This window comes from the organism of the source record quoted next, unplaced genomic scaffold (assembly GCF_019419815.1).
Source record: "Pyrus x bretschneideri cultivar Hongxiangsu unplaced genomic scaffold, Pyrus_bretschneideri_v1 Contig34, whole genome shotgun sequence".
Classification (NCBI taxonomy): domain Eukaryota; kingdom Viridiplantae; phylum Streptophyta; class Magnoliopsida; order Rosales; family Rosaceae; genus Pyrus; species Pyrus x bretschneideri.
The window spans coordinates 4,402,637-4,417,669 of record NW_025999657.1 but is presented as its reverse complement, the minus strand read 5'-3'; the positions used below and the strand labels follow the sequence as shown (position 1 = coordinate 4,417,669).

Sequence of the window (15,033 nt, the reverse complement as noted above, 5' to 3'; positions counted from 1 at the left end):
TGATTAACGAGCTTTAATGATTCTTCATTTCTTTATCTTTTATGCATACAAGATTAGTTACAAGCTTATGTAACAAAACAAAGAACACAAGATAGGGAAGTAAATTGAAAAATATACCATATTAATGGACACAAATCTCTACTTCCTCCAATTCTATGCCCTCCTCAGCAAGTCTTTTGTCCTTGTAGACATACCAATTGGCACAAAACAAATAGACAACCAAATTCAAAGCACTCAGAAGTGCCAATAGCCAATAGAAATCATAAAGCTTTCCTTGGTTGAGATTGTCTGCCAGCCATGGGTTCGTGTCCCCTGTCACATTGTGCACTATACTCACCAACAGTGAGCTCACGAAAAACCCTAACGAGAGGGTGCTCAGAAACAGCCCTGTGCTCATTGTTTTCATTCCTTTCGGGCACTCCCTAAGGAAGAAGTCCAGCTGCCCAATGTACGTGAAGGCTTCTCCTGCCCCCACAAAGAAGAACTGTGGGACGAGCCAGAAAACACTCAGTGGGATCTCAGCCGTTGGATTGCCTGTCAACCCATGTGATCTTGCGGCGTTCAGACGCTTCACTTCTGTGAGTGCTGCTGCTACCATGGCAAATGTTGAGAAGACCAAACCAACCCCTATGCGTTGCAATGGGGTTAGTCCTTGAGGGTTGTTTAGTACTTTTCTTGCAACTGGGACTATAATCCGGTCGTAAACTGGGACAGTTAATAAAATGCTGCCTACAAAGAAAGCAGTGAGGGATGCCGGCGGGATTTGGGACGATTTTCCGATGTGGCGGTCCATGGAGGTTGCTTGGGACACTGAGAATGTGGTCATTTGGGCATAAACTGTCCAAAAAATTATGTTAGTGGCCCAGATTGGTAACATTCTGATGACCAATTTTACTTCTTCAACATCGGTTAGGGTTGATAAACTCCATTTGTTTCCGATCGTGGTTTTACCACCTTCTATGTTTGGTTCCTTGATTGCTGCCTTATCCAAGAAACTGCACTAGAAGAAACCAATTAATTCAAATTGTTGACAAACCCTAAACCCGAATACATGTTCTTATCAGCCAAATGTACAACTTCATGGTAGCATCGTTTGTATGCATGTAATAAATAGTTCCCATCAGTGGTGTAGTGAACGATATTTTATTTAAACATATATAGATCTTCATTAGTTTAAGAAAAATATTCATGGAAAATTTCTTGTTAAATGAAAGGTTTCTTGTTACATGAAAGGTTGAGTTATAAATTAATCGAGTCTCATTAAAACGTGACATGTATTATAAGTTTTTTTTTTTTCTTCATATTATTAGATTTGTCACGTGACAGGAACGTTCTATTTAACTTTTTCTTAATTAGTTTACCTATTTCCATTTTATGTAGTTTTACGTTGCACATGTGTGATCAAGTTAAGGTTGAACATCTTTCTAGGTGCAGTATGGGCCAAAAAAAGAAATTTGTTCCAAATAATAACACAAATATAAGAACATAGTCATGTGAACAAGCACAAGGGAAGTTTTGTGAGTCACATCATCATCACTTTTATTTTATTTTATTTTTGTAGTTTTGGGAGTTGTTCTCTTGTGCCAAGAAAAGATTTTTCAAATGATAATAGTGTGTGATGGAGTGCAAAGGGAACAACGCAAATCAGGGACAGAAGGAGGTAGTGGAATATATAAGCAAAGGAAATATGTCCGTGACCGATGGAGCTGGGGAACATGATGACTTTTGGTTTTGGATTACTGGGGGAGGCGATAACTAGAACCGAACTCCAAAAGACAAATAGCGTGAGGATTGATTGAATTTCATGCAGGACAGACTGGCCCCGTCCCTCGTGATATGCTTTTGATTGAGTACAGATCCACTCCAGATCTAAAAAAAGGGAACCTAAGAATTAAATGATTCGGACTGTTGAAATTTGATCTAACGGTTACAATTATTATAATTTTTAAAGGGACTCCTTATTTGTAGCGTTGGATCAAATCTCAACGGTCCAGATTATTTGATCCTTAGGCTCCGTTTTTTTTAGATCTGAAAAGGATTTGTACTCCTTTTCAAATGAGGAAGACTTAATTCATCTCCCGATAATTGCATGAATGGACAAATTGTTACATAGGAATAATAGCAAAGATAAGTTTGGTCAAATGGGTATATACATCTAGTGATACATATATAATTAGTTGATAGGTATTCCATAAATTTGCATGAGTTCTCAAACAAAAGTCAGTTAGCTGTCTATTTCATGGCCAGGTTCTCTCGCTGCAGGCCGATAACCAAGAATCTTATATCAAATGGGTTAGGATATCAGACACTCATTTTTAGATTTGACACTCATTTTGTAAGATTCATTATGTAATTTTTTAGGGGTCCGAACCGTCTATATTTTTTTTATCATTTCGTCCTTTCAAAAACTAGGTCTCCTCGTATCCTAATCTATTTCAAATATGTATTCACTGATTGGATAATTGATGTTGCGTATTGGTTGGTGCATGTAATTATCCAAAAAGAAAAGAGAGGATAAGCCCCTTCGCAATTGTCAGATCTCCTAAATAGTGTAGGGACAAAGTACACGAACACCACTCTTTGTAGTATTTTAGGTTGAAATAATTTTAAATCTTTTCTTCAATAACTATTTCAAGTCTTTAGTATTGGCAGCTAAGAGCTAACCTAAATAATTGACTCGTCAATAATGCTTGATGCGCAAATAAGTTTAATTTCACATTTGGATAATCGATAAACACCACAGACTTCATGTAAATTCCATTCTGGAATAATTTTATATGTAATATTGTTAAACTTTTCAATGCATTATATGGTTAGACAGATTGTTAATTCGACTTTCTAATGTGTTATGTGGTTAGATATGTTGTTAATTAATTCAAAGCTTGTAAGACGCAAAAAGAAATTATGAAATTTTATTCATCAAATAAATTAACAATGTTAGATAATTTAAATTTGAGTTCACTTTAAATCGTATTTTCTTTTGAGAAGTCATATAAACACATTATTTTGTAAACAAAGGATGTGATGAATTAGTTAAAAAACAGTTGATGCAATTAAAGTAGTTAACTGAGATAGATACATAAGATTTAGGGTTGATAACACTAACCGGAACTGCTTGCTATGAGGCAACATTTGCTTCTTCTTCTCCGTTAGTCCATCATCTATGTCACCAACGTTGTACAACAAAGTCAAGTCCAACGGCAGTTCCAAATTCCTCTTCTTCCACGCGTTCACAAACACTACTGCAATTTGCGTCAGAGGGCTGCCCACAAGTTTCTTGAAACGGTACCGTCGTGTGCCTGACAAGAACACAATGAGGCCGAGCACAATTGCACAGACACAGATTCCATATCCCCATTGCCTCCCCAAGTTGTCTTGGATGTAAACAAGAACTGTAACTGCAGCGAGTGAGCCTATGCTTATGAAGAAGAAGAACCAGTTAAAAAAGTTCGTCATTTGTTTTCTTTCTTGTTTGTCCGATTCGTCGAACTGGTCAGAGCCGAACCCTGAAACGCTCGATTTTAGGCCTCCGGTGCCGAGGGCGGTGAGGTAGAGGGCTGTGTAGAGGACCGTCAGCTGCTTTCCACTGGCCGGGAGGCACTGCGAGCCGGTTCCAGCGGTGCATTTGGGGGGTTGGAGGCTGGGGACTGTGGTTGAGATGGTCAATATTGTCACACCCTATTAACCAGAACAAGAAATTAAAGAAAGAAAAAAGAAAAAACAACACGAAAACAAGTAGGGTGGAATAATGTGTGTGCTTATACAAAAGAGCAATTAATGGACTTCATCAATGGTATAAGATACGTAATTAGAAATACACCTAGAAATGAATTGATTATGTATTTATTTTGGGTGAGAGTCACTTCTCAATGCCAATGGTGAATTAGAAGCCTTACCATTGCTTGGATGGTGGCAAATATTGCTATTGTCAGGTACCTGCCGAGATTTGAAAAGTAATGTAAGAGAAGTTTTTCAAATTATATTATAATTAATTAACATCTAAATCTAATATAAATGAGATCCTTTAGTATTACAATTTTCTCAATGAGAAGATAAATCATGAATGATTTTTTGTTAGTAAATTCAAAGCGCACATACACCAAGAATGAGCGGACATTGGTTATGGTATTGGCAAATCCAAATTCAAAATGGGAAGCCAATTGAAAACTAATTACCTGCCAAGAAAGGTGTCTGCCACAAAACCGCCGAGCAAGCAGAGCATAAAGGAAGTTCCAAGAAAGTTGGTGACGGTATTGGCCGAGGTAGCACTGCCCAAGTGCATGGTGCCCGTCAAATAAGTCACCAAGTTCACAGCAATTCCTAGCGTTGTTAGCCTCTCACATGCCTCTCCACCTGAGAATTTTTATAAATAAATATCAAAACCAGCACTGTGTATGCAAGAAGCAATTGAGTGAAGGGAGCACATAAACATAGGCAGGGTGGGTAGCTAGTTATACCTAGAATCATGGTGGCCGCCGTCCAGCCGCCAGTTTTTGACCGCTCGGCTGGGCGGCCTTTGTAGTCCCATGCATCTGGGAGGGTGATTTTTCCTTGTGTATCTGGGAGGGTAGTACTATCCCTCATTGTACTAGTTAACGACACTAATTTTCTTGTTCTGGTTCAGGCCAAAAATGTTTGTCAACTATATATGTAAAGAGGGCGAGAGTGTGGCACAATGGATGCAAAGGCTTGTGGCCTTTTTATGGTGGGAGATTATTGCAAAGAGGTTGCATAGATAGAAGATGACAGTGGCAGCATATTAAATTGTGCATTATATAAGAAAAAAAATATATTTTTCTCTATAATCGATATGGATCATTGATTAAACAGATCTCCTCTTTTTTTTTTTTTTTTGTTTTTTAAATGACACCTGTAGCCTAGCTAGCTTGATTTTGTCACACATTCTAAGACCAAATAATCATTCTATAAATTGAATATTATTAATCCCATGCGTTATTGAAGGGATCAAGGTTTACACAAAATGGAAATGTATGGATGTTTGAGCATATGCTTGTATAAACAACAAAAACAACAAAAATAGTCGTTATGCTACATTTCCAAAGGTTTTCACAAAAGTTTACACGAAGGGATCAAGGTTTACACAAAGTGGAAATGGGCGGACAGATTTAAGTTACCACCGCAGAACATTTGTCATTATGGTACATTCCCAAAACAACAAAAATAGTCAAGATAATGACTCAAAGATTAGAACATGAGTGTAATGTATCTTTGTGCTGCAATATATGTTCGGTTGCTAAGTTATGAATTTTGTATGGAAAATTATGTTACGTTCGTAACTATAAAACAATGGAAAACGACTTCATTCCCATGCCTTAGATTGCAATAGAGCTAGTGTAATCTCCAATATAAGAATGCCAAATAGATTAGAGAGAAAAAAGAGTAGATGAGTTATTTTCAATTGTGTATATTTCTCAGCCTTGAAGTTCATTGTAATCGTTGTTCAAGTGTCGTAGGTCTTGTTTGGCGTTTATGATTGACTTGAATTGGATAACTCTTTATATTCATAATACCTTAAATGAAAAATGGATGCAATTTTCAAATCCTGTACAAGTTGAAGGTAAAAGATGTATTAGACATGAAAAAAGTGTCTCTTCTAATCTCACTATACATCAAACAAAGCCTAATTAAGGTTTTTGTTAGTGCAAATGGGGGATTATTTTGGTTGATTAAGTTTTCAGTTTCATCCCGCTTCATCCCTAGTTTAAACTCTTTCCTTTTTCTTAGCCTAGTCTGGAGTATTAAAAAAAAAGAAGAAAAAAGGGAAGTTTTTCCATTAGAATAAAGAAACTCTCTCTTTCTCTTGTTGACTTGTATTCATTCCCAGATGGGACATATATCTACACCCGGCTATTATTTCTTTCTTAAAAACTCTTTCTGTTAAGAAATATTGGATGAGGGACGAATCAAACTTGAAACCTCAGGTGCAAGAGTGGTTATTCTTAACCAACTAAATTACAAGTTCTTTATATATTACAAAGGACGTGTAGCTAAAATAGTTAGAGGTGATATCCAGCTAATTAGATGGAATAGTAATGTAGATGACGCTTGACTGCAATGACAGAAATAATAATGCTTATGCATTATGATATGGTTTCGATCCTACAAATTCCCCTTCCACGTACAAATGCTATCATTTGTTAAAGAATAGAATATTAATGGAGGATTTGTTTAATAGGCCTCTTAATAGGCCAACCATAATCAAGTGTCTAACTTGTCATTTATGATAGTTAAATTTAAAATCTCTGCCTTGCAATTTAGGATGAATGCATAGCATTGTCAGCACATAAACTGGAGACTTTAATAATATTAGATTTTAAATCTTGGTTATTATTTTTCCTTTTCAAATCTGTCTTTGCAAATACCCTTGTCTTGAAATTATTTTTTCACATATATAAATCTCGTCTATTCCCGTTCCCTGAATGAAATATGATGTTCCCTTTAAGTTATCTTGCTTCTTTTTCCTTAGTTCGTTTATAACCGTAGATTCTTCCACCCGCATGCCATTACTTCGACATTATAACTTTCACGGCGTATATAAAGAAAAAGAAAGTGCAATTGAATTATAGTACTGTAATGTTTTCCCTAGGTATACGCACAAATAGTTGTTTTTAGTTGCTTGGGAGCCTCATATTTTGTCACACCCACTTTCTAATAGTCATGGAACTTCTGAACATATATGGTTGTGATTAGTTGGACATAAATCATATGGTTGTCTTTGGTATTTTGGTTTGTGGCTTGGCTTTTGGTTTTTCTAGTTTAGCTTAGTTGTATCCTCTAATTGTTGTGTCAACGTTGTGGTGTTTTCTTTTATATTTTCAGGTAAGAGTGCTTACTATTTCTTTCATTTCTCTATGTGCGTGCTCCGGGGTTTTTGGGAGACAGCTCTTGGTAGAAACAGAGTGTAGACAATAATTAAGATTGAGCACAAAATAGGTCAACATATACTTCATAATTTCAAAAGCATTAGTGTTAATATTTATAGGTGACATGTTAATATTTTATCTTCTTAATACAAATGATATTTTAATTTAAAGTATAAAAAAAGAGAATTTTAACTCGAGTGATCGTGTAAAATCCACTCTAACCAATACAATGACTACATTCACGTCACGCCTGCTTTAATTTTAAGTGTTAAAATAAATAAATAAAATTTAGGTCAATATGTGAGCAAATAAAACACTACCACATTATTCTTGATTTAATACTTTGATATGCAGAACTATCTGTCATGAGTTAGAAGTTTACCATTGTATGATTTTGGATCCAATTGATTAAGTATGAAATTGAAATTTGAAACTTGGAAATGACAAATGCACGACCAAGTTAGGGCAATGAAAATGAGACTCATTTCTTATAAATATATTCCTTGTAAGTAAATATGTCATTACTTCTTTACAAAAGTGTTTTGTTTCTTACTTAATAGTGGTTTAAAACAAATTGTGTAGAGCAATGGTGTTAATGGATTAAGTTTTATCTGTAAACAAACTACTAAATGTTAATATAATTGGAATTTGGAGCCCCACATACATGGTAGGGTCTATTCTATTAGATAGTGTGTTAGTGGAGAATGCCTCATATGACATGGGTACGTTGTCATCGGGACGTTCCATGTCATTGATATAATGCTATGTATAAGGTTCTCTCCATATCGCATTCTATAATTGATACCAAATGTTATGATGTTGGTATATCCATACCATATAAGTTGTTATCCAACAGTTATCAATTTTATCTCTAAATATCATCATCCATCATTATAATACTCGAGGGATATTTTAATCCGTTCTTTGTTCTTAAGCTAACTAGTACTAATTAAAATACAAAGTTCAAACGCTGATCAAGTTATCGAGTTAAATTTATGTTGAAACTTCAATTTGTTTTGTTTATATGAACGAGTCACTTATAAATTAATAAGTTATTATATTATTAATTAATAAGTTATTTAATAAATTCAAAATTTTAGTTTTAAAATTAAAAAAAAATGTAATTCTTTTATAATAAATTTTTTTGAATTCCATTAAATTTTAATATAAACTATAATATTCAAGTGATATTATACTATAATATCAAGTCAAGTTATGATATAAATTATATTATAAAGATTATATAATATTTATAGTCTGCTTAGAATTAGTATAATAAATTGAAGGTAAGATGATACAAGAACATACTATTTTGTTCACCTTTAAAGGTCTAATAATGAATACAAGAACATACTATTTTGTTCACCTTTAAAGGTCTAATAATGAAGTAGGATGGTCAACATATATGGTATCAGACAGGATAACAAAATTTGATGTGTGCTTTCATGCACTGCAATAGCAAATGAACCAGCTGACAGCATGTGAATAGGGGATGAACATATATGGTATCAGACAGGATATCAAAATTTGATGTGTTCTTTCATGCACTCCAAGGGCAAATGAACCAGCTGACAGCATGTGAAAAGGGAATGAAATATAACTTCTTCTTTTATGTTCGATTAACATTTGATTGTATTAATTATACATTGGCTGGCTGCTTCGTCTGCTCGCTGGATGATTATACAGAGGAGAATTCTCTCATCTTCTAATTTTTTTTTTCTTTTTTTTTCTTCTTCTATTTGAACGATTACTGTTTAACCATGTCATCATCTTATATTGATTTTTTTATAGAAATAATAAAACAAAAAATAATATATAAGAGAAAGGGGAAAAAAATAGAAATAGGAGAGGAGAGAATCCTCTTTTTTATTATACAATTTCTATCTTGCATAATAGAAGAGAGAGGGATGGACAACAAACGTGTCAGAAAAAATGAAGAGACAGGGATGGACAACCACGTGTCAGATAACTGTGGTTGTATTAATAATATTTACGGGAAGAAAAAAACAAGGCCGTCCTATGTTCATTGCGTAATGGATGGATAATGCATGGTTTTAAATGATGACTTATGTATTAATTATCTTATGTTTAAGAAGTTAGCCGCCACATAGCATCACAATTTATTTTATTGTTTTTGGTAGTGAACTTTTTTTATAAACAAACGATATTATCTACATTAAAAATAAGAGGAAAGATTTAGCCTCATAATACGCTAGCAATAATTTTTGACTTAAAATATTGAGTTTTGAAAATTAATTATAACTGTTTAGTTAATCCTTTATGTTTACATTCTTGTATATATAAAATAATTTTTTTTACTGTATCGAGCTGGTTCATCACTTAATACTCATAACAGTTCATCATAGAATGAATGAAGAATGAAGCTGTAGAAGAAGAGAGAAGTGAGCTAACTATATATCGCACATTTAGCTCAATGAATAAGCAACCTTTCTAACTACCAAACAATTTAAGTTTACAAGATCATGCCACATGTTCACCCCCCTTCAATCTGAACGGGAAATCCCATTTTGAGATTGGAACAATGTTGGAAAAATGCAGGACAATGAAGGCCCTTTGTAAGAATATCTACTATTTCACCAGTCGAAATATATTGCTTGGAAGTCCCCTTTATGTACCCCTTCTCTCACAAAATGGAGATTTGTTTCCAATTGTTTAATCATTGTTTGAAAAACAGGATTTGAACACGGAGCAAATGTTGAAACATTATCACAATGCAAAAGTGGTGGAGAAGTAGAAACACTTGCAAATCCATCTAAATTAATCTAATCCGAGCAACATTTGCAACAACATTGGCTAAGGCCTTATATTTTGCCTCTGTAGAACTACAAGAAACACTTCTTTTACCCAGAAGCACAACAGAGTCAATAGTTGATCAGAGGCCCAGTTAGCATCATTGTATGCTTGTAAATCCAGAATTTGTGAAATAGAATAATGAAGACCACAATCAACAGAGCCTTGTAAATAGTGTATAAGTCTTTTAACTAGATGAAAAAGGACATTTGTAGGAATAGGCATAAACTGACAGGCATAGTTTACCGCAAATGCTATATATGGCCTAGTGAAAGTATAATATTGCAAAGCACCCACCAAGCTTCTAACAATGTAAAATCAGTTATGGGAACACCTTCTACCCCAATTCTGTAAAAAAATTTGTTATGTGCTGATGTGGGTTTAATAATTAATTAAAAAGTTACCTATATGCATTTTGGCACAACGGATTTTTTTTTCTTCTTATAATAGGGCCTATTCCGAAGAAAGTTCCCTTCCATAAATTCTCAAATGTACAAGGCTTAACCAAGGCCTAAGTGGGGGTGTGGAATTAGTTTTCAACTAACAATGTTATAACCTCATTATCTCAAGGCAGGCCACTAGGGAAGAGCCGAACAAGCTCTACAAGATTAAGTTTGTGAGGATGTTGATTGCCTAAATGTTAACGATGGTGTCCTAGAAGTTGTTGCCAATGGACCAACCCATCACTAAAGGTGATTTCGATACAGCTTCAATTCGATGAAGGGTGTTGAAGTGTGCAAAGATGGTTGTATTGAGATTTTTTTTTTTTTAATTTTTAGGGAATAGAGATTGAAGCAGGTATAGCAATGTAGACTGGGATCAGAGGTGATTATAGGACTAGGTTTTTGGGTTGACAATTTTTTTATTAACAATTAAATTATTAAGCCTATTTGTAATTTTTAAATTTTAATCAGACTTGTGTAACCCATTTATGTGTTACATCAGTACATAACAGAATTTTTGATAGAATTGTGACAGAAGGACTACATTGATTTAAGACACTTACTTGAGGGACTACATTGATCAATTTTCAATTTCATGGACTATTTTGATGTCGCGGGTCAATTCGATGGACCATTTTGACGTCATATGTCAATTTTAAGGACCATTTTGTGAGGAAAAAAAATACTTATGGGGCCCATGTATCTGCCATATCAGCACTTAACAAATTTTTTTAACAAAATTATGATAGAAGGACCACATTGATTTGCAACACCTATGTTCAAGGACTACATTGATTTATTTTCAATTTCAGGGACCATTTGTGATAAAAACTCTTATTTTAATTATTTTATTATTATATTATTTTTTTAAGTATGATTTTTTTGTGGCCTGTGGGCCCTACACCTGACTCACCTTTCTCTTGCCACGTATCACTCTCCCCCAATACTCTTGGAACTCTCTCGACTTCTCTCTCCCTTCATTCTCTCTTAGACTCTCTTAGAGCATCTCCAAAGGAAATGACAAGTTTTGAACTTATAATTTAAATCTGACAACATATATGGTATTTTGACATTTTTTAAAGTTTTACTTTTCACCTGATATGTCAAATTAAATTATTATTTTATTATATTACAAAATAAATTATTAAACTGATAAAAATTTAATTAAAGACATTTAATACCTATTAAATTCGGACTGTTCATCAAATGCATGAAAGAGACATGAATGCATCGGTCAACACCATCATTCAGTATAATAATGATTAAATCAAGAAAAAGTTAATAAAAACCATTAATAATTAATTTTGAAGCTATTGTCAAATTTGACAGCTACCTTCTTACTGCCAAACCATGTCATTGCTACATATGAATAGACATTTCGGATGGAGAACATTAATGTGGTTTTTTTTTACTGTTAAAGCTTATGTGGATATTTTGATATATCCCTTGGATATACTCTTAGCTTTCTCTCATTCTCTGCAAATGCAGAGACCCGACACACCTCTCGCCACTTGCTGGAGTACCACACCACCACCGTTTATCTTCATCACCTTAGTTCACCAACATTCTAGTACTGAAACCAAGACTCTAGGTTACGAACTCAAACCTAAACCTCAACCTCCATGTTTTCCGACGAAGCTTTGTGATTTTCCAACTAAGGTAAGGGTTAGGAACCCACGAATCTCTTCCTTCTTATTGCTTTGATTTTATGCTAGACTTTGAATGTAAAAAAATCCGTTTGATTGGTGAAGGTTAATCGAAGATGCACTTAGGGAAAAATCCCCAGTTTTTCGGTGAGGGATTCGATGGCTTTTGAGCCATTTTCCCATGAACTCTGGCCACGGCCTAGAACCCCAATGGTATATTTTGATTTCTTGCTCTTTGAGCTTCAATTTGGTATATTAAATTGCCAGTTTTGGTTAAGTTTTGACTTTGATCGGAGTCGGGATTTTTACGGCTTTCTCTTTTGTTGAAACAGGCAAGTTGCCGATGGGTTGACTGATCTAATAACCTAGTGACCCGTTTACCCTAATTCGATCCAGATCCAAACCTGAATTCGCAAATCGACCCACACTGAATCCCAACCAGGGATCTAACTTGTTTATGAAATCGAATCTGGAATATTCTCTGGAATATTCCCTGTGTTGATTTTTGGGGTTTTTTTTGGGACCTATTCTAGGCTAATTTTGATGCCTTGAGCCACTTTATGGCATCCATTTTGTGAAATTCCGAAGTTTTAATATAGTTGACTGCCTTGGTGACTCAGTAGACTTTTTTGGTTGACCGTTGGCTTTCCCGTTGACTTTTTACAAAATTTTCCCTTTGACTCAGTATTTCGACGCCTTGATTCCAAATCTATGCTCCGTTTCCCCAAATTTACTAGTTTTAGTTGAGTTTTACTAATGTGCCCCAATATTATGCTTAGGTGCTAGTATTATCAGAGACTTCAACTTTCCTAGTTCAAAGAGCTGTGACCTCGCAAATATCTATGAGTGGGTCTTTTCTTTTATATAGTGTGTGTGTATATAGTTTCCATATATACAAAATAATGAATATTCTATGTGATGCCATAATTAAATTAACGTTTATAAGAAATATCGTGTTGTTGGGATTTATGAAATTATTATAAATCCTACGGGATGCACATGTACTATTATGAGATGCTTTAATTATATTTACAACCATGAATAGTATTATAGTGACTAGAACTATTGAATTACCATGGTATGATCATATTTATGTTATCTGCTCATCGTGTAATACACTGGTCTTAGTACTCGCCAGGGTCAGGGCCAGTCTTTATGTGTATGTTCACATCACATCGTATGCTTACTTCGGATCCATTGAAGGTGTCAGTCCTATCCTAGATTGCTATAGGTAATTAGGACTCGTATATGATGCATATAGCGCCAATCTTCATGTGATTATAGTACTAGAGCGTAAATCATTATTACACCCAGTCATGTTCATGTTAGAATATCTCAACATGAACTCGTGTGTCCGCATATCTCGATGAGCACTCGATATGATATGTTCATTTATGCGAGATATAGTAATTATTGGATTTTATGTGGTTATTTACGAAATATTGTGAAGTATTTCATTCTTGAGATATTACTGTTTATGGTAGATATTTTCATACTATACGTTGCATGTTATTTTTGGAAACTATATTTGTTTTATAGCGAGGGGTTACACGTTTTCGAAAAGGTTTTACAAAACTTTATTTTTAGGCCCACCCACCCTTGTTTATCGCCCCTCCAAGACTTAATGGCAACGACTTTATGTTGACGATGATTCCTGGCAAATGTTGCTATAGAAGATTGCCTTTGATGGTATAATTCTTATCCTACTTTTATTGTACTTTACTTATGCTCTGACATCATGTCTGAAATGGGTTCAATCCCACTCACATGCGCACTCTTGCATTTATGCACTTTTAGGTTTAAATTTACTCATATTTTCCACCTCATTACAGTTATGACTTTGTCACCTTCTTGGTGTTAGCCAGCACAGCTCGATTCGGAGTTTAAGTGGAAATTCCAAGTAGTGGTGTGTCATATTGACCTATAAAGCTAGTACCTCCTTTAAAATGCAACATAGAAGAATCTCCTAGATAGAATTACCTTTGAGCTCTAGTTGCAGATGATTTCCCTTGATAAAATTATCTGTTTGCTCATACAGTAGATGTTTCTCCTCCATTAGAGTATAACACAAACATAGGAAACAAGATTGAACTTTGTGAGTTTTTAGCAATTTTGTAACTCCCCGCCTCGCCAATTTATTTTAGAATTTACATTTAGTGGTAAGCCAAAAATAAAGACATGGTTAACCTTTAAGTTAATAACCATTCTAATTCTCCATTAAATTTAATATCGTTTATTCTATGATTGTATCTAACTTCTCGTTAGACTGCCTACGTACCCTTTGGAGGGATCAAGCCAATCGTAATTCAGAAATCATTTTTAATCCATTTCTGAAAATAATCACGTGTAGGAAATATTCAGTACTATATTTAACAATTAAAACACATCAAATAGATACCATAAATAAATTCAGAATATCGAAATTTGCATAAAAAGGCAGCATCGGCCCACTGGCCATGAGCCGCAGCAGGAGGCGGTTTAAATCCAATTTTCTAACGAACTCCAAAAATTACCAAATTTTACATGCAAGTAGAGTTCAATGAGAGGAACAACTTTCATACCTGGGCAGAAGTCCAGTTCGGCCAGGAAACACCACAAATTGCCCTCGAACCTTCGAAAACCCTTGAATTAGGTGTTCTTGATTTGATTCCAAAACAATTCTGATGCCCTGACCAATGTATGGGCTTTGTTCCAGGCCTCAAGGGGAGTCCAAAGGTGGTGATAATTGAAGGGTTTTAGCTTCAGGATTTGAGGAATCATCACCACGAACCCTGTCGCACCCACCGTGCTGGTTTCACAATTTCAAGGCCAAATTTCATCAAATTTGGGGTGGAATGGGTAGAGGAAAGGTCTTAGAGTGTTTCTCAAGTGGTTAGGTGGTTTGGATCGCTGGAAAACTGATGGAAAAAAGCTGGGAAGGGGGCGGTACAGGTAAGGTCCAATGGGGTATACGGGTCAACCCATTTCTCCCATTTTTCTTCCTCTCTCATTTCCCCTCATTTTCTTATTTCTGATTGGGCTCCCATTTTCCCCCCTCTTTCCCCATTGGTCCCCCTCCTCTTTCTTTCCCGCATCTCTCATTTTCCTCCTCTCTCATGCTGCCATCTGGCAGCTTCCAAACTCTTCTTCCTCTTTTTATTTTTATTTTTATTTTTTTTAAATTTCTAAAACCTCTAATTTATTCGTTTCAATCCCAATTCACCAACGGTTTTTGCCTATGCTTTCGTAGGATTGAGCTCTATCCAAATA

General features: G+C 35.0%; 1 protein-coding gene across 1 annotated transcript; it reads right to left on the bottom strand.

Annotated features, from left to right (window-relative positions):
• LOC103926528 (protein NRT1/ PTR FAMILY 6.3) lies at positions 1-5,041 on the bottom strand. The gene is made up of 5 exons (XM_009335324.3): positions 4,458-5,041; positions 4,176-4,353; positions 3,897-3,936; positions 3,107-3,678; positions 1-995 (listed from the first exon to the last, which is right to left on the bottom strand). The coding sequence occupies exons 1-5, from the start codon at positions 4,582-4,584 to the stop codon at positions 122-124; spliced, it is 1,791 nt and encodes a 596-aa protein (XP_009333599.2). The 5' UTR covers positions 4,585-5,041; the 3' UTR covers positions 1-121.
• Positions 5,042-15,033: the final 9,992 nt, after the last annotated feature.

Excerpts from the sequence above, each read along its gene's own strand:
- LOC103926528 (XM_009335324.3), bottom strand. The coding sequence starts at position 4,584 with ATGAGGGATAGTACTACCCTCCCAGATACACAAGGAAAAATCACCCTC. Across the intron at positions 3,937-4,175 it reads GCAGACACCTTTCTTGGCAG|GTACCTGACAATAGCAATAT; the intron begins GTAATTAGTTTT and ends AAATCTCGGCAG. Across the intron at positions 996-3,106 it reads CCTCATAGCAAGCAGTTCCG|TTTCTTGGATAAGGCAGCAA; the intron begins GTTAGTGTTATC and ends CTTCTAGTGCAG.